The sequence below is a fragment of the Pocillopora damicornis genome, chromosome 12 (assembly GCF_964200805.1).
Source record: "Pocillopora damicornis chromosome 12, jaPocDami1.2, whole genome shotgun sequence".
Classification (NCBI taxonomy): Eukaryota; Metazoa; Cnidaria; class Anthozoa; order Scleractinia; family Pocilloporidae; genus Pocillopora; species Pocillopora damicornis.
This window is the reverse complement of record NC_142681.1, coordinates 19,140,099-19,160,546: the sequence shown is the minus strand read 5'-3', so window position 1 is coordinate 19,160,546 and position 20,448 is coordinate 19,140,099. Positions and strand designations below refer to the sequence as shown.

At 38.4% G+C, this 20,448-nt stretch overlaps 1 protein-coding gene and 1 long non-coding RNA gene across 2 annotated transcripts in view; one reads left to right on the top strand and one right to left on the bottom strand.

The window, feature by feature from the left end:
• Positions 1–20,448, bottom strand: part of LOC149036879 (uncharacterized) — an 80,997-nt gene that overhangs the window by 43,368 nt on the left and 17,181 nt on the right. The window lies entirely within an intron of this gene.
• LOC149036882 (uncharacterized) lies at positions 792–7,172 on the top strand. Its single transcript, XM_089190357.1, has 8 exons — positions 792–1,343; positions 1,539–1,688; positions 2,755–2,898; positions 3,397–3,688; positions 4,253–4,659; positions 5,401–5,659; positions 6,213–6,298; positions 6,845–7,172. Exons 1-8 carry the CDS (start codon positions 1,037–1,039, stop codon positions 7,030–7,032), a joined length of 1,833 nt encoding a protein of 610 aa, XP_089046483.1. The 5' UTR covers positions 792–1,036; the 3' UTR covers positions 7,033–7,172.

The following is a 20,448-nucleotide window of genomic DNA, read 5'->3' as shown; positions in this document are numbered from 1 at the left end:
TGCTATTCAAGCCTGTTCACCTTGACTGTTTTTGGCTAGATCTCGTTACAAAAGACCAAGAAACACTCCAAAAAGACAGGATTGATTCCGGTAGCGTTTGACCAGAAATCTTTTAGATTCCCTTCATGTGTTTGTTGCTAAAATAAACTGAAAAAGGAAAATTAATCCGAACACCTCAAGCTAACCACTAAAAAATTATAACAAAATTCCCTCTCCTTTTACCGAGGAAAGATATATCTGACAGTAGTGACCAATACTTTTCTAATCTATGGGTGACAAAGAGTTCGCTCTTTGTTTGGGTTGATGCTAAAGGTATTCAAATGTAAAAGGCATAATCACTTCTTGATTGATATTTGCTTCTCTGAGTGGAGGGACCTTTGAAATATTTGTGGAGTCCTGTTCTCGATTTGAAAAAAATAAAACAGTGGTTGATAGCGTCTTTCTCTATGTATAATTTATTAATGTTTTTGACGACTGCATTAACTTGAAAAATATAATAGTGACAGCTAAACCTTTACAATAGCCATCAATTATTCTCATATAACAAACTGCGTTTTTAAACGACGCACAGTGTTTTAATTTAGCGTAATTGATGTTAAGCAACTCTTCATACAGTCATGTCGTTTACAACAAACAAGAACGTGCGTAAGACTGACGAGAGCAGCTGCCTCTTTCTCTCGTATGCGTGCTACCTTTCGCTGTTGTGTGTGTTTCTTAGCAGTTATGAGAGTGAATCTTCGCTCTTGTGCGTGTGACTTTTTGAGCTTGTGTACGTGATCTTTCACATATTTGAGCACGACTTTTTCTGGCGCACGCGTGCATGACTTTTCACTCTTGTGTGGGCGACTTTGTGCTCTTGTGTGCGTGACTCTTCGCTCTCTAATAAGTGACTTTTCGAGCTTGTGTGCGTGACCTTTCACATATTAGTGCACGACTTTTTCTGGCGCGTGCGCAAGCTTTCGCTTATGCTTGTCGGACTGATTTATACCTGCTACGAGTTTAACAGAGAAATATTCAATTTAAGCACACAGATAACATGCCGTGGACATATCTTCTTTTATATATTTTGGCTTCTTTCACTCCCTTTGTGACGGCTGGTGCTCAATGCAAGACAGAAGTCAGTATTCCTGGTATGGCTCTCGATGGTTTCGTCTTCAAAGTAATATCCGTAACAGCCCCACATCAATGTGATGTCCGTTGCGAAAGAGAAATCAAATGTCAAAGTTTTAACTACGTCGTAGGGGAGAAAGTCTGCGAATTGAATAACCGCACCAAGGAGGCGAGGCCCCTAAATTTCCGCGCTGACCCTACACGGTTTTATATGCGACGTTTTGTCGGCAGAGGTATGTGATCAGCTTAATTAAGCTGCTGGTTGAAAATCATTGGGTGCCTTGATCTTTCCCCGATCAGTACCGCAGTATCGTAGATCTGTAAAAAAGACGCTGAAAAAGAGGTCGGACTTTTCTATGCCAAAAACTCGACGCTGAGCAAACCACAGCAACGAAATTTCTTCTCAAAGATACCCCTTAATCTTTCAGTTCCCTTGGGTTCCGTACCTGAATTACCAGCGATATCTTGCCAGGAAATAGAGGCGAGTGAAGGCAAATACAACATCAGCAACAAGCACTGGCTGGACAGCAGTTTGACGGGACAGGCAGAGTTGGTTGATTGTAGTGACACAGTGAAAGGTGAGTTTTAGGTTCTTCTGCCCTTGTATTACACTCTACTGTTTTTACTTCATATTTTATATTTTATACATTCAAGCCTAAGAGAAAATTAATGGACCACCAGCGAGCCTTTGCTTTCTCTTGATTGTAACGACGCCTTTCTTCTATTCCATAATACTCCATAACTCTTATTGTTTGGTTTGTGACGTCACAGTGGCAATTCAGATGATGATGTTGATAACAAGGACGATGACGATAAGAAAACAATGGCGAAAATGGCGATCAGAAAACAAACGAACACACAAAAATGTAATATACAATGATCACATTAATTTATAAGTTTATCAAATTCCATGATGCTTAATATTAATTCATGATACGATTTAACAACAAATACGCCAATTCACAAGGAGCATTTATAACGATAGCCAGTAATATTACTTTCAAATGTCAGTGAGCTGAAAACTCCTGTGGCATGAGATGTTCGTAGACCGTGACATGTAAGTATAAAACCTGCTCTTAAAGGCGCGGCCAAATGCACGCAACATTTCAACATCTTGCAATGATGTTGTATTGCGTTGTAAGATGTTATAAAGGAGCAAAATGTTACTACACCTTGTAACAACATGTTGCTACAGGGTGACCAAACGTGTGCAACACGCTGCGTGCAACAATGTTGACCGAGCCTTAACACAATTTGCCTCTTAACGCTCAACATTGTAACCCTGGCAGCTTATTTCACCTCAGAGATCCCCCCTTATTCAAACTCTGAGGGCATGAAAATAAAGCAACTGATCGACAACTTGAAAAGTTCTTGATCATTCAATTAATTCTCTCTTGTCTATTGTATAGAGGAAATGCATACTAATGATAGGGTGTAAAGAGTTTATAACTCCCACGATTTTTCCCTCTCAAAAGAGGGGATGCGGACAGGATCAGGACAGATGACGATCACTGACGATGACGAAAAAGAAAAAGACATCAATGGCATTAATTATTAAGTTACATCTTGCTTTACATCGATTCACTGTAAAATTCATCCTTAGAAATTTTCACCACTTTCAATACACTTTTTTTCGTCCATTAGATTGTGACGCTAATCCTTGTAAAAACGGTGGAACTTGTGTAGAAGTACCCAGTAGAAAAACCTACAAATGCAACTGTACGGATGCATTCACAGGCAAAAACTGTTCAGAACCAACCCCCGTCGCGCCGAGTACGGACGCATCCCGTGAGTATAGTAAACTTGACATTTTCTCTTCACTTTTCCCATTCCAAAGATGTCCCAAGAACTCAACCTGTCATTCCTTATGATGTCATTACCATGATCAAATGCCGCGTATTCCCTACCAAATTAAGAAAAGCCAATAAAATGTCAATAATGTGCAGTTTTAAAGTCTCCAATTTGCAACACAAACCTCTTATCAATATTAGCTTGCGGCGCAGTTGTTTCCTTATAAGAGCGAGGTCTGGGGCCAAATGAACCAAACAAATAACGTGCATGCAATGTGTGGGGGATGGGGAGGGGACAGCTGGGGAGGGGGAAGAAACAAAACCTACTAAGGAATACGAAGAGACCAATTTACGATTTATTTTACTAAAATGTCGTTAAATCTCAGCTCAATTAAATCTCAAAAAACGATGGCTGAAAACAAGCGAAGTAGCAAAGAGTGTGGCCAGAAACTTGCCAATTTTAATGTTACAGTTGTACTTGTTTTCCATTTCGTAGAAACTGTTGCAAGTCTTGATAGAGGCAATGGACAACCTGAAAATTCATATGACTATGACTTTGAGCTTATATTCAGAAAAACTCAACATACGAGCTATGTGAAACACGATATGAATTACAAGTGGGTTTCACACTTTACCGTCTGTGCCTGGATACACACACCAGATTTACAACAGAGCCAAGAGATGACTGTGATAAGTATTTTGAACGAGAAGAATGGCAGCAGCCACAACGTTGTGAGATTGAGAATCGACGGAGAAGGCAACATCTATTTTTCATTTGCAAGTGACAGGTAAGGAGTTTTTGTGAGCCACAATTATCAGAGAAGAATCATTGACCTTGTCGTTATCAATTTCTATAAGCGCTTTTTCTGTCGTTAAAATAGAGAAGACTTTTCCTGCCGATCCTGTTAGCTTGGCATTTTTTTGTTTCAAAGGCTGATTTTAAGACAAGTATATCAACATTCAGTCGTCCTGTTTATTTTAATGTTTATTTTTAAGTTAAGTAGTATGGGTTTAAAGCGAAGGAAAAAATAATGTAACCTTTGGTAAGATTGTTGCAATGTTAGTTCACAACTACTCACTGACACTGACGTAAATAATTGTTTTAGTATATACCACACAGAAACCAAAAATACTATCTTATTTCTGTCAACAAACCAAAAAATGAGCGGCGGTTAAATTTTTGACGCGCTATTTTGTCTCTTTGGCCACTTGGAGGTGAGTAGTACTTCCTAATCACTTCCGAACCAGCCAATCGGCGCACGCGAAAGAGCTACATAAACTCAGTTATATTCAATACTATAGGGGATAAAGAGATTACCTATAAGTACATACTTGCGTTTTTGTTTTTGAAGGACCTCCCTTTCCAACGTATTCGCTACCAGTTCTCCGAAGGATGAAATGGTCTTCCTCTGTATTCGTATCCAACCTGACCAGTCACCTAAAATGGAAGCGATTGTAAATGCAAATTTCGGTTCAAAAAAGACCAGCGACGGAGTTAGGTACGAAAACGTTCAGTGGACTCAAGTAATCGTCGGACAAAATCAGGGCAATGACGGTACTATTACAAACGACACCCCATTCTATGGAAGGATTTCGAACTTAAACATCTGGTTTACCTCTCTTACTGATACCCAAATTACAAATTGGTACAACGAAGTTCAGAAATATTACATACCTAACATTCTTAAATGGCCAGAACTTGGTTCTTCTTCCAGGATTGGAGACGTTCATTTTGTAAAGGTCACTTCTGCAGGGAGACGTAAGTTTAATGGACTTGATACTCTGCCTTATTATCCAACTGCATTAAGTAAAGTACGAATAACGTGCGAGTCGAGTACAAATATCCTGAGATATTGTACAAGTGGTTAAGCCTGTTTAACCGGTCGGCTACGCGCACTACGCTTCTCTACCTGCCTTGCTTTTCCTACTCTTAAAGAAATGCGCTTGAAATTAATAAAGCAGTTGGATCATAAATATCTTATTAGAGTAGACTCATTGTTTGTAGTTTGACTCGCCCCCAGTGCTCGTCAAAATACGGCACAAGTCGTAAAAATACTCAGCGATACTACACACCAAAATGTCTAATATGATATATTTGTTGTACTAAATGCAAAGTTAAATTTATCTAGAAAAAGTGGGTGGGAAGGGATGGAGAGTAGGAAAGTGCTTAAGGACATCTGACTTCCTGTCGTTTACCAGGACTTACCAATAACCCTAAGGCAAACTATATTTGAAGGGCAAACTATATTTGAAGCGCAAAGCGAAGCAAACTGCTCATCTCTAATCATTAGAAAGGATTTGAAGGTCTGACAAGGCTTGAAGGAGAGGCGAGAGTTTCGGAGCCCTCTGACCTCCCCCCCCCTTCCCTAGATTCACCCTTGTCAACACGTAAACGCTGGCTATAAACCTACCAAAAACTGTGTTTTTAATTATTACACTAAGTCGAGCTATCGGGTCTATACTTTAGTTATGGTGGGTGATTCTTTATTTTTCTGTTTAGAGTGGCGTGATGTTTTGGATAGTGAGGTGGATGTACAAACAACAAATGATGTTTCGGCGACGAAATCTATTAAGAGTGGATCTGGAGTAGTTATCGAAGTTGAGCGTCAGTCACCAGTCTCTTGTAGTAATGCAACTGATTCGGCCACAGTTGACGGCGTGTTGATATCTGTAAATGGAAGCTGGAAAAGAATCAAATACAAGCAGACGTTCATGGGAACTCAGAAATGCTTTGCAATTTTTGGAAGCGTTCCTAACTGGTGAGATATTTACTTTATCTCTCATATTTCTCTTGTTAGTATCGTCCATCTGGAAAGTCGCGGGAAGGGGAGGGTGGGGATACTTTGGTATTCATTAATAAACCTTGAAAAAGACTTTGAAAGGTCAGTGTGCCAACTTTCTTTCTATCTAAGGAACTCGCTGTGCATGGAATTGTTTCGCGAATTCAATTTTCCATTCCCCAACCCCTCCTCGAACTATTTTTTCTTATATTGAGTGAGGAAACATCTGTGTATTTCAGGAATTTCCGGTTTAGAAAGTCACTGGGTTTTCTGGCTGTCAACCTCATTTATTTGGAACGGCTTCAATTTACGTGTTTTAAAGCCCTGAGAAAAAGCAAGTACAACATTATCTAGAGAAAAGCAAAAATAACGTGTCATAGAGGACTCAGTTTACGTTTTTGATGTCAAACGCGGGAAAACAGGGGAATTTCAGGCTGTGTCGTTACTTGAACAAAGCAGTGACTTTTTTATTTCGGCCAAAAGAACTTTTTACCCAAGTAACAATCCTTGGTTAATTCTTTCATCACCACAGGGCCTCTGGTATATTCAATCCCCGTGTTTTGGATTTCGACCTTGATTTGGATGAACTTTGGAAAGAAGAATATCTTGGCCCAAACGGTAACAAACGCATCTAATAAACCTTGTAAGGGATTTAAAGTTAACTGGTAACGTCACTAAGGAGGTGTGCCTTATCAGCCTTAAATAATTTGCTTTAGTAAGTTTTTCCCTTAATTCTCAGATTTAAATTATGAAACCGTTCAAAAATGACGATAGATCTTCACCATGTGATATATAATATCAAACTGTTTAAAGCCCTCTCTCCTCACCTCTACAAGGAAAGGAATACAGCAGAGTTAAGGCACTGAAAAACTTATCATTAACAGGGCTAGTTTGTATTTGGCGAATACTTCACTTGTAGTTATATTATTTGACGACTCTTGGGTCCGAACCTCACTCGACGTTTCCTTTTCTCCAAAGTCTCACCGTTACATCAATTTGTTTTGGACAAAAATAGATCATCGTGGTGTGATCTGTAAGAGTGTGCTAATATACACAGGAAAAACATCTGTGTAGAGTTCAGATATTTATGATAACACTGAATAAGCATGCTGATGATTAAACGCTGTAGTACTACATTAGATTTGTCTCCCTGTTATTTTCAAGGTAATCATTTCGATGGCGTGAATGCTTTGTGCGGTGATGAACACTTTTGGATGGTAAATCAACCGAATACTCCGGTAGCCGGTGTCAGTCTGAGACGAAAGAGCGGCGGGCTGCCTGCCGGGATATCCACCTTTGGCAAGTGTGGGATGTTCAAGTTCAAGATTTCTGATATTCGTGTTCTGGAATAAAAATTCTGTATCGAGTCCTGGCTAATCCAAGTTGTTATTGGCGACACAAGTTGCGGTCCTCTCCCACCTGATGCTTGTGATGTCATGACAGAATGTCACGTGGCATCCCAAACAAAGGCTTCGAAGCAGAATAAACACGTAATTGCCTTTAGCGCCTTTGACTGGCTAGGACTTGAGCCTGCGATTAATCGATAAGTTTGTGCAGTTAAATCACCTTTTAAGCACAACAGCACCATGACAGTAAACTGCATAAGAAGCAGAGCTGGATATTACTTTACGTTGAAATAATTAGAGTGTTTGCTATTCCCTCAACACAAACTGTTGAGGGAAGACGATCAAGATCCCACATTTAGCTTGTTTTCACTCGTTCTAAGGCTGTTTTTTTTCACTTCTAATGATAAGAATTAACACAACAGACAGTCTGTGGCTAGAAGTAGTCATGTTCTCACTTCACTTTAGAGGCGAAAACGGGAATATATGAATAAGTTGCTGGGTGTTGGACTACCGTTGTAACATTTTGAACAAGGGTTATGGTATGTAATGTTAAAGGTTTGTAGTTCATTAATTCCAAAAAATTTTGTTTAAACTCGTGTTGAAATTATACTAGTGAAGGAGGTACTGGGAACTAGTTTAGACTTCGCACTTATTATAGATAACTTGTCTGAGGATTTTTACCAAAGAAAATGCTGAAATAAAATTACTTCGCACTGAAAACCCACTTAGTTGTCGTATGGTCAGAAGTTTTCAAATGTTGGTTCGCCACCTGGTGAGTCAGTATGAACTGTGTGACTCTTAGGGCGCAGGGTATTCCAATAAATGAAGTTACTTATGTGTTAAAAAGCAAACAGAAGATAAATCAGAAAACAAACATAAGTGAATCAGAAGACTTGTTATCATTGTTTGGAACGAAAGGGACTGGTGCCAGGTTTTTTAATATATCACTCGAAGTACAAGTACTAGGTGCCAACGCCATCTTGAATGTTGCTTGTTTCCACAATATATTCTATTTGTGATTATAGTTTTAATTCCTTGGTAACTGCTTGAGAATGTGGTGTGAGATTTTGCCAGACCAGTCACATAGAAACTCAAAATAGAAAAATACCGGATTACAGATTACTCTCGACACTCAAAAGAAAAATTCTCCACTGAGTTAGAATCCGCGGGAAACTAAGCGCCTTGAACCGCTTTGGGGTTTTATTTCGCCTGCTTATTCGCTTATCCGCTAACTTAATTGAACCGAGACCAATACAAGGCTTAAACATGCTTTGAAGCTGCTTTGTTAAACAAGATCGAGAATTGTTTTCTACATAGAAGCTACTTAAACCGATGTTTGTCGACTTCAGTTGTTGCACATAAAAAAAAATTAAGTTAGCGAGTACTTTAATCCTATGGAAATTAGAGCTCTTTAGTTCTCTGTTTGTGATTTTCATTTAGTAAAACCCGGTTTAACCAAGCATTGTTTGCTGGTGTGAATGAGGTCACGAATAGGGAAATATTCCTTCTTTATGTTTTTCGAGGAAAACGAAACAGTTTACACACATACACAGGGAACAGCAAGGACGAAAATGACAAATATTTCATTCTTCTTCCTGAGCTAGCTTTGCGTACGCCAGCATACATAATATATAACAAAGGAAAATAAACATTATAAAGCGAATGAAGTTGTTTTAATTGAAATATCTGGACTCTCAGGGTGCAAGAGTAGATGGTCAAATGGGATTCCCCGCTTCACCGGCCTAGGTGCTCTTGTAGCGAGGTATTTTATGAGGTCGCCCTTGTTCCACAACGCAAGAACACCTGTTCGAGATCAATGAAATGAATATTTTTATTTCGATTAAAACATCAGATCAATTCGTCCAGTTGCAGATATATGGAGGTTATATGTTATCAACTATAATTAATTTAGTTAGATTCTGCCAGATCAATGACGTAGCAAATGAAAATAGAAAACTATCATTCCAGATTACTATCGACATTCAAATGAAAATTTCTCCACTGAGCTAGAATCCGCTGGAAGTTAAGCGCATTGAGCCGCTTTCGGGGTGTTTTTTCGCTCGCTTATTCGATTATTCGATTGAAATGAGACCGAGAGAGTCACGGATAAGAAAATATTCCTTTTTTATGTTTTTCGAAGAAAACGAAACAGTTTATACGCAACGTTCAATTTTGTTTATTTGAGTTTCTTCAGGGGACCTTTAGGGTGCTTCACCGGTCTAGGTGCTCTTGTAGCGAGGTATTTTATCAGGGCGTCCTTGTCATGCAATGTAAGAACACCTGTTCGGCTTTAAGGGAACAATGAAATATGTAGCTAATTTGATTTAAAAAAAAGAGTAATTCGTTCAGTTTTAGATAAATAAAGGTGATATTTTACCGAATACTATGTAGTAAGTTATTGCTTTCGATTTGGGAAATTTAGCCTTCAAATAGAGCCGCTTTAGCTAAGGGTAACTGTGAAGGACAACATACGTAATAATTTGAAAAACAGAGCTTTTTGTTCGCTACAGCAAGTTTTAATATCATTAGGCACTCTCTGTCTTCACATGAAAATAAAAAGATTTTCGGAAATTTTAAAAACAATCAATGAGGTGGGATGTTGAAAATGTTATTCTGCGGAATGAAGCTTGTTTAGAAAACAGAAGTACTCTCTGATAGCTTTTGGGGGTTATGCGAGGGTTTCGAGTGCTTTCTGCAAGTCTCAAGAACATGAATACTTTAGGAGCAGCTTCGCCTCATTAGTTGCACATGAAATTACCTCATAAATAGACTTCTGATTTCCTAGCAGAACCTGTAGGGAATGTTTATCTAAAATGATTGTCTACTTTTAAAAACCTGCCTTCTATTGTTAGTAATTTCTGGACTGCTTTTATGCAGGAGATCAAAGGTGCGGAAATGAAAAACTCTCCGGCTATCCAAAGAAATGAGAATGCAGTTAATATTCTAGTGGTTTAAAAAAGGAAATAAATACCAAAAGCCGACTGGGGTGAAATGTAAACAAGAGAAAAAACAACTTGTTTTTCCATCTGTTTGCGAGGAAGCTATAACTGCAATCAGTCAGCAAAAGATACAACGAAAGCTCCTCAGAAAGCTACGCGTAGAATTGGCTAAATAGGCTATGAAGGACTGAAAACAGTTTTCTGACATCTTGGAAGGTGAGGAACATTTTTGGTTGCAATTTCACCACAAATTTGCTAAGGATTAACAATATTAATCACAATTCTGTTATGTTTGATAATTTAGACTTAAGAGAAATTTCCTTTATTTGAATAGGATTTTTAGAATGTGGCCGTTGTCCTAAATATAAAGGGTCGATCAATGTTTTTGGCCAGAAATGTTATTTTTTTCACTGTTATGTAAAAAGATTTTCAACTTCGGTTGCTATCCGAGTCTATTCTCTTTTAATATTTTTCTACCAGATTTCGCCACGAAAGACCAAAAAACACTCCCATACATACACTTAGCATATTACTCGAGATCTTTTCGTTCTTTATCAGTTTGTTGAGCGCTAAATAAACGGGCACATCTTCCTAACTTCGTCTTTTTTCCCGCCCAGAATTGACCCGCGAACTGATCTTACACAAATTTCAATTATTTTCCTTTCACTTTCGTCGAAAAAGAGAAGGAGAATTTATCAGACAATGGTGACCAATTTACTTGAAATCTATCGATTGTATACAGGTCAACATAAGGCTAATGCTAGTGATATCGAAACTTAAAACGCGTCAATGAAAGTAAGTACTCTACTTCTTGGTTTATATTTACTTGTGTGATCGAAAGGAATTGAATAACAGGGACCGCGCAGCAAGTTTTCGATTAGGGGGGCTAAAGAAGAATGCATGAAGGAAAATTTTTTTGTGAAATTAGTTTTTGTTTAATTTATTTTTATTCTTGCAAAAAAGTGGGGGGGCCACTTCGCTATGCGCGGTCCCTGAATAATACTCTCGCAGCATCATTCTTGATTGAAAAGAAACCAGAGGTTAGTAGCGTCTTTCTCTTGATATATAATTTATTACCGAATATTCTTGATGAACATCTGACGGTGCGAAAGAACAGCTGTCCTTTTAATCTCTTTCTCTCTCGTGAAAGCATGACTTTCGCTCGTTTGCGCGAGACCTTCTGCTCGTGTGCGCGGTATCTTTCGCTCGAGTGCACGTGACTTTCTGCTCGTATACGTATGACTGTTTGATCGTATACGCGTGACTTTTTCGTCGTGCGTGCATAGGTTTTTGCTCGCTTGCACGATACTTTCCTCTGGTTTTGCGACTGACTTATTCCCACTATGAGCTCAACTAAGACACGTTTAATTTCGAAACACAGGTAACATGAAGTGGACATATTGTATTTTACATCTTTTGGCATCTTTTACTGCCCTCGTTATGGCTGGTGCTCAATGCCGGACAGAAATCAGTATTCCTGGTATGGCTCTTGATGGTTTTGTCTTCAAAATAATGGCAGCAACAGCTCCACATGAGTGTGAAGTCCATTGCGAAAGAGAAATCACATGTCAAAGCTATAACTATGTTGCAGGGGAGAGAATTTGCGAATTGAATAACCGTACTAAGGAGGCTAGGCCCCTAAATTTCCACTCAGACCCTGCACGGTTTTATAAACGACGTTCTGTGGACAGAGGTATGTGATTAGTTTAAGTGGCTTCTGACAGTTTGTATACTTCCGTGTCTTGATGAATCACCCACCAGCACAAACGCCCTTCTTATGATGATGATAAAGATGTAACCAAAAATAAGGTTAGAACTTTCTGAGCCGGCGAGATGACATGGAGCGAACCACAGAAACGAAATTTGTTCTAAAGGATAACCCTCAATTTTTCAGTTCCCTTGGGTTCCATTCCTGGATTACCAGCGATATCTTGCCGGGAAATAGAGGCGAGTGAAGGCAAATACAACATCACCAACAAGTACTGGCTGGATAGCAGTTTGACGGGACAGGCAGAGTTGGTTGATTGTAGTGACACAGTGAAAGGTGAGTTTTAGGCTCTTCTGCCCTTGTATTACACTCTACTGTTTTTCCAATGTTGTGAGATTTTACGTTGAAATATTGGGTGCGTTTGGCTGGCCTTAACGCCACACACATACAGTTACTCATAAACGCTCAATATCAGAATGCTTGGTAGCTTATTTCACCTTACAGGTCACCCCTTTATCAAACTTTACGGGCATGAAAATAAAGAAACTGATCAACAACTTGATAAGTTCTTGATTATGAAACCAATTCTCTCTTGGCTATTTTAAAGAGAAAATTCATACTAAATGACGAAAAACAAACAAATATCAACCGCAATGATTTATAATGGTAATTGAACTAAGTGGAGTGCAATTTGGGCTTAAATCACAAGAATGATTTCAGACCAAAATTGCACGACACGAAGTTCAATTACCACTTTATTACATCCATTTTGAAATGGCCCAAATACAGGACTAGGTCAGTTCAAATATTTTATTGATGCAGTACTGAGCCGGTCTGAAATTAAATTCATCCATTTTTGGGTGGGGAAAGAGTAAGAGTTTTGCAAACAAAAGTTGCAAAATTTGCCACATGATACTCTTTGTCTTTCATTTTCCTGCAATTTGATCGGTTACTTTAAACAAGCCTTGAAATCTGGTTGGTTGTTTTGTTTTTAGTGTAGCCTCCTCATTGGCTGAGAAAAAATATGCGATTTAAAGCAAATCAAAGTGCTCTGTGAGCAAACTCGTGAATTGAAAGATGACTTACATGATTTTTTGGATTATGTTTAATGTTATCTGGTTTAGGGAATTTTGTGGTTGGTGGTTATATTTAGAGTACGAGCAGTAGTTCAGTGTTCGCTAATGTAGCAAAGAAACAAAGTAACGTTGGGATAAGAAGGTATTACAATTGAAATGATCATGCTATTACATTTGACAAGGGTGGATGATGTCATGTGTTTTAAGCATATATCATTTTTGTTTCTGGTTCAAAAGAAAAGATTGTAAGTAAATGTGGGTGAAAAGTGAAATTTATTGTCTATCGCTGTAAATATTAGAAAATCAAGGTAATGCTGTCTTAATGAAAACGTTACTGAATCCCTCTTTATCAAATGAGACAAACAGGAACGAGTTTTGAATGAAATAACTAAGCCGAGACTTCCACCGTCATTTTGGATCTCCGCCTGGGTAGATTTTAATCACGTGCTAGGCAACGTATAATCAAGAACAAGATACAACTTCATTTCAGGCCTATTTATCAATTTTGTGGTCTATAACTTTCGCATTTTAGCACGTAATATTTATTTTGAATCTTCAAATTGTCTTGAAACTTAAAAGAAAAGTGTTCTTTAAAAATTCACTGAAAATCGGTAGCCAAAATTATTTGTTTAGGTGTTATTTGATTTTCGTGTTAACCTGTAATCTCGTCAGTCGCCGGCACCTTTTGTTGCTTCACACAGAAAAAACACACGATACGAAATGCAGTGGTCGATTTTGTCCCCAATCGTACGCCATAACAGAAATAGCTTTTGAACACCTGTAAACTCCGAGCGCTTCGGAGTAAGTGATATTTTTAGTGAATCTTCGGATTGTTTTCAAGTTCAAGGATTGTAAATTACAATTTTATGAAAAACGAAGGTTGTTCTCTTAATGAAACCTCGCACGCCTGCCAGTCGCTGGCGCCGCTTGTTGAAACTGTAACGAAAAAAAACAAACTCTTTTAAGATTATCATTGGCTTCTTTTTCACTCCACCACTATTCTTAGCAACAAAGGTCGCCATTCCGTTTGTTTATTACTCGCCAAAAAATATCAAATGCACTCAAAAACTCGAAAAAAATCGCAAAAAAAGTTTACAGGAATCGACCAATCGAGCGAGCGAGCGAGTGCCATTTTTCACATCATATCGACAACTCGCTTTTGCGCATGCGCTTAATTCACGAGTTAAAAATGGAGCGATTCGGGAATAAATCACACCAATTAGAGCCAGTCAGATTACAGGGATCACCAGTGATTTTAAGGTTTACTTTGTCAAGTGACCGCCTAAAGCAAGAATTGCGTGACAGGTGTATTTGAGAGAAATTTGTCACAGTCACAGATTTTAAAAGGCATCCAAGACAAAAATACGGTAGTGCCCAACGATTTTTTTAATGATTTTCAGAGATGAAAGTATGGGTTATAAAGGGGAATCAAGATTAGTGTTGTAGCTTTCTGGCAAGGGAAGATATTTGACCTCAAAGTTGTCAAATATTTGGGTGAATCGAAAAGTCTAAAAACACAGTCGTATATTTGCCTCTGTAGATTGACAAGCCATCAATCAAACTCACTGATACTTGCGGCGGACATTAACTAAGAATATAAAAATATGTGTGCAAACCCTCAGAGTAATTGGTTAAATATCATTGCAGTGAGAGCTTCATACATTTTACCTATTTTGAAGCGATTTCCTAGGTGACAACCAAGAAAAACCGGGGGGTGGTCTATCTCCCCTTGGAAAAGACCAAAACAGAAACCAGTTTGTCTTTTGAGTTTTGGTGTGGACCCTTTAAATTGGCAAATTTGCACTGAAAGCGGTGATATGGCATGTAGCACGACTGCCCGTTGCTCTCGTGGACACGCTCTTAAATCTTAAAAAAAATTAAATCTTTAAAAACGATTGCTGAAAACAAGCGATGTCGCAAAGAGTGTGGCCAGAAACTTCCCAATTTTAATATAACAGTTGTACTTGTTTTCCATTTCTTAGCAACTGTTGCAAGTCTTGATAGAGGCAATGGAGAACCTGAAAATCCAGATGACTGTGTCAGAAAAACTCAACATACGAACTATGTGAAACACGATATGAATTCGAATGACAACTGGGTTTCACACTTTACCGTCTGTGCCTGGATACACACACCAGATTTACAACAGAGCCAAGAGATGACTGTGATAAGTATTTTGATCGAGAAGAATGGCGGCAACCAAAACGTTGTGAGATTGGGAATCGACGGACAAGGCAACATTTTTTTTTCATTTGGAAGTGGCAGGTAAGGAGTTTTTGTGAGCCACAATTATCAGAGAGGAATCATATACCTTGTCGTTATCAATTTATATAGGCGCGTTTTTTTTTGTTGCCAAATTAGAACAGACTTTTCCTGACGATCCTGTTAGCTTGTCATTTTTTGTTTCAAAAGCCGGTTTTAAGACAAGTATATCAACACTCAATCGTCCTTTCGTAACAAAATGAAAAAATTAAAATTAAAATTTAAAAATGTTTACGTTTAAGTTAAGTAGTGCGCGTTTAAAACGAAGGAAAAAAATGTTAGTTTATGACTGTCAATAAACCAAAAACTGGTAGGAAATGAAATTACTGACGCGCGATTTTGCCTCTTTAGCTACTTTGAAGTGAATAATACTTGCTGTCTGCCTGTGTGGTATATAATAAAATAAATAGAGCTACATAAGTTCACTTATATAATCAATACTGTGGGGGATAAAGAGATTACCTTTTAGTAGATACTTGCGTTTTTTTTTTTGAAGGACCTCCCTTTCCAACGTATTCGCTACCAGTTCTCCGAAGGATGAAATGGTCTTCCTCTGTGTTCGCATCCAACCTGAACAGTCACCTAAAATGGAAGCGATCGTAAATACAGATTTCGATTAAAAAAAAACTAGCGAACTAGTTAAGTACGAAAGCGTTCAGTGGACTCAAGTAATCATCGGTCAAAATCAAGACAGTGACGGAACTATTACAAACGACACCCCATTCTATGGAAGGATTTCGAACTTAAACATCTGGTTTAATCTCGCTGATGCCCATATTACACATTGGTACGAAGGTTGGAAATATGACAAACCTAACATCCTTAAATGGCCACAACTTGGTTCTTCCGAGAGATTTGGAGACGTTCATTTTGTAAAGGTCACTTCTGCTGAAAGAAGTAAGTTTAATGGACTTGATACTCTGCCTTATTATCCAAATGCACTAAGCAGAGTACAAATAACGCGTGAATCGAGTACAAATATCCTGCGATATTGCACAGTTGGTTATTTTATACAGAAAAAAACCTGTTAAATCGGTCGACTGCGCGCACTACGCTTCTCTACCTGCCTCGCTTTTCCTACTCTTAAAGAAATGCGCTTGAGATTAATTAAGCAGTTGGATCATAAATATCTTACTAGTGTAGACTCATTGTTTGTAGTTTGACTCACCCTCCGAGCTCGTCAAAATACGGCACAACTCGTAAAAATACTCAGTGATACTACACACCAAAATGTCTAACATGATATATTTATTGTGCTTAATGCAAAGTTAAATTTATCTAGAAAAGTTGGTGGGAAGGGATGGAGGGTTGGAAAGTGCTCAAGGATACCCGACCTTCTGTCGTTTACCAATAACCCTAGGGCAAGCTATATTTGAAGCACAAAGCAGAGGAAACTGCCCATCGCTAACTATTAGAAAGGATTTGGAGGTCTGACAAGGCTTGAAGGAGAGGGGAGGGTTTCGGAACCCCCTGACCTTCGCCCTCCCCCAGATTTCCTCTTGTCAACACTTAAATGATGGCTATAAGCCTCACAAAAACTGTTTTTAATTATTAAACTATGTAGAGCTATCGGGTGTATACCTCAATTACAGTAGGTGTATTTATATTTTTCTATTTAGAATGGCGTAACGTTTTGGATGGTGAGGTGGTTGTAAATAATACTGTTAATGTTGTTGCAAATAAAACTGTTGAAAGTGGATCTGGAGTTGTTATCGAAGTTGAGCGTCAGTCACCACTAGTCTTTTGTAGTAATACAACCGATTCGGCCACAGTTGACGGCGTGTTGATATCTGTATCTGGAAGCTGGAAACGAATCAAGTACAAGCAGACGTTCATGGAAACTCAGAAATGTTTTGCAGTTTTTGGGAGCGTTCCTGATTGGTGAGATATTTACTTCATCTCTCATATTTCTCTTGTAAGTATGGTCCATTTGGAAAGTCGCGGAAAGGGGAGGGTGAGGATACTTTGGGATTCATTAATTCTTAACCTTGGGGAAGACTTTGAAAGGTCAGTGCGCCAACTTTCTTTCTATGTTAGGAACTCGCTGTGCATACAATTGTTTCGCGAATTCATTTTTCCATTCCCCAACCCCTCCTCGAACTATTTTTTCTTATATTGAGTGAGGAAACATCTGTGTATTTCATGAACTTGCAGTTTTGGAAAAATCACTGGGTTTTCTGGCTGTCAACCTCGTTTATTTGGAACGGCTTCAGTTCACGGGTTTTAAAGCCCTGAGAAAAAGCAATTACAACATTATCTGGAGAAAAGCAAAAATAACGTGCCATAGAGGACTCAATTTACGTTTTTGGCGTCAAACGCAGGAAAACAAGGGCATATCAGGCTGTATCGTTACTTAACCAAAACAGTGACTTTTTTATTTCCGCCAAAAGAAATAATTTGACAAATAACAATCTTTGGTTAATTCTTTCGTCACTACAGGGCCTCTGGTATATTCAATCCCGGTGTTTTGGAATTCGACCTTGATTTGGATGAACTTTGGAAAGAAGAATATCTTGGCCCAAATGGTAATAAACGCATCTAATAAACCTTGTAAGGGATTTAAAGTTAACTGGTAACGTCACTTAAGGAGGTGTGCCTTATCAGCCTTAAATAATTAGCTATAGTAAGTTTTTTCCTTCAATTGTCAGACTTAAATTATGAAACTGTTAAAAGTGACGATGGAACTTCACCGAGTGATATGCAATATGAAACTATTTAAAGCCCTCCCTCTTCCCCTCGTTAAGGAAAGGAATACAGCAGAGTTATAGCACTGATAAATTTATAAACTTAAGTGTAGTTTGCATTTGGCGAATGCTTCACTTGTAGTTATATTATTTGACGACTCTTGTGTCCGCACCACACTCGACGTTACCTTTGCTCCAAAGTCTCACCATTGCATCAATATGTTTGGGACAAAAATAGATCATTGTGGTGTGATCTGTAAGACTGTACTAATATACGCAGGAAAAACATCTGTGTTGAGTTCAGATATTGATTATAACAATAAGCATGCTGATGATTAAATATTGTAATACTACATTAGATTTGTCTCCCTGTTCTTTTCAAGGTAATCATTTCGATGGTGTGAATGCTTTGTGCGGTGATGAACACTTTTGGATGGTAAATCAACAAAATACACCTGTAGCCGGAGTCAGTCTGAGACGAGAGAGCGGCGCGTCAGATGCTGGGATATCCACCTTTGGCAAGTGTGGGATGTTCAAGTTCAAAATTTCTGATATTCGTGTTCTGGAATAAAAATTCTGTATCAAGTCCTGGCTAATCCAAGTTGTTATTGGCGACACAAGTAGCAGTCCTCTCCCCAGCTGGTGCTTGTGATGTCATGACAGAAATGTCACGTGGCATCCCAAACAAAGGCTTCGAAAGAGAAGAAACACGTTGCTGCCTTTAGGGCCTTTGACTGGCTAGGACTTGAGCCCGTGATCAATTGATAAGTTTGTGCATTTAAATCACCTTTTAAGCACATCAGCACCATGACTGTAAATTGCACTGGAAGCAGAGCTGAAAATGACTTCACATTGAAATAATTAGACTTCTCGCTATTTTATAGACAATGATAGTCGAATGAACACAAACTGTTGAGGGAAGACGATTAAGATCTTACATTTAGCTTGTTTTCACTCATTCTAAGGCCGTTTTTTTCATATCTAATTATAAGAATTGACACAACAAACAGCCTGTGGCTAAAAGTAGTCATGGGTCAACTTTACTTTAGAGGCGAAAAGGGGAATTAATGAATACGATGCTCGGTGTTCTGTAATATTTTGAACAAGGTTTATAGTATGCAGTTTTAACAATTTTTAGTTAATTTTATTTAAACTCGTAAATTGAAATTCTACCAAGGAAGGAGTTACTGGGAACTAGTTTAGCCTTCGCACTAATTTTAGGTAAGTTCTTTGTGGAGTTTTACCAAAGAAAATGCTCAAATAAAATTACTTCGCAATGAAATCCCACCTCGTTGTCGTATGGTCAGAAGAGACACGTTTCAAATGTTGGTACACCACATGGTGAGTCAGTATGAACTGTTGGTATGGCTCTTAGGGCGAAGGATATTCCATTGAATGAATTTCCTTGTGCTTTAAAAACCGAACAAAAGATAAATCACAAAACAAACATAAGTAAATCAGAAGACGTGTTATCATTGACACATTTGGAGCGAAAGAGACTGGTGCCGTCTTGAATGTTTCTTGTTTGCACAACATATTCTATTCGTGATTATAGGTTTAATTCCTTGGTAACTGCTCAAGAATTTGGCGTGAGATTTTGTCAGACCAGTCACACAGCAAATCAAAATAGAAAAATACCGTTCCAGATTAGTCTCGACACTGGAATGAAAAATTCTCCACTGAGCTAGAATCCGTTGGAAATTAAGTGCGTTGAACCGCTTTCGGGGAGTTGTTTCGCTCGCTTATTCGCTTATCCGCTTATTCAATTGAACCGAGACCAATACCTTATTCACACCAAGGCTTAAATATGTTTTAAAGCTGTTTTGTTAAGCAGGATCGAAAGTCTTTTTCATAGAAGCTGCTTAAACCAATGTTTGTCGACCTCAATTTTTGCACATTGAAAATGCAAGTTCGAACCAGCTTTGCAATTGGAAAGTTTTCCTCGCCAATAGATATAATACATGATGAAGGAAAACAAACATTATAAAGCGAATAAAATTGTTTTAATTGAAACCTCTGAACTCCTAGGGTGCAAAGGAAGATGATCGAATAAGATTCCCCGCTTCACCAGTGCAGGTGCTCCTGTAGCAAGGTATTTTATGAGCTCATACTTGTTATGCAATGGAAGAACACCTGTTCGAGATCAATAAAATACATATTTCTATTTCGATTAAAACATCAGACCAATTCGTCCAGTTGCAGATATATGTGGGTTATATGTTATCAACTACAATTAAGTGGGCTATTGCTTTCGTTTTGGAAATCTAGCCAGCAGAGGGTGGCGTTGTTGCAAAGGGTAACTGCAGAGGACAAACATAAGAATAAACTGGAAAAGAAAGCTTATTTTGGTCACTACAGCAACGTTTAATTTAATTAGGCACTCCTCGTCTTCAAATGAAAAATGAAACAATTCACGAAAGTTTCCAAACAAATTTATGATGTCTGGTGAAGTAGATGTCTTCTTCACCAAGAAAACGAAGTGAAGCTCTGAGGTCGTTAGAAAACAAAATTACTCTCTGATAGCTTTAGCTTAGTAATAGATAGTCTCGGGTTTCGAGTACTTTCTGCAAGTATCAACATTGTAAATAATTTAGGAGGTTACTTGCCTCATTGGAAGTAAAGGAAATTACCTAACAAATAGAACCTGCAGAGACAGTTTACCTACATACAGTGTCTACACTGAGAAAGACTCGACACCTTTCAGGGGGTTGCCGTTGAAATAAACCCGAGGTCTATTGCTAACGATTTCTGAA

Bases quoted from the DNA above. Each gene is read 5' to 3' on its own strand.
- LOC149036882 (XM_089190357.1), top strand. From the start codon at position 1,037: ATGCCGTGGACATATCTTCTTTTATATATTTTGGCTTCTTTCACTCCC. The intron at 1,689-2,754 runs GTGAGTTTTAGG...TTCGTCCATTAG, and splicing joins TTGTAGTGACACAGTGAAAG to ATTGTGACGCTAATCCTTGT. The intron at 2,899-3,396 runs GTGAGTATAGTA...TCCATTTCGTAG, and splicing joins GCCGAGTACGGACGCATCCC to AAACTGTTGCAAGTCTTGAT.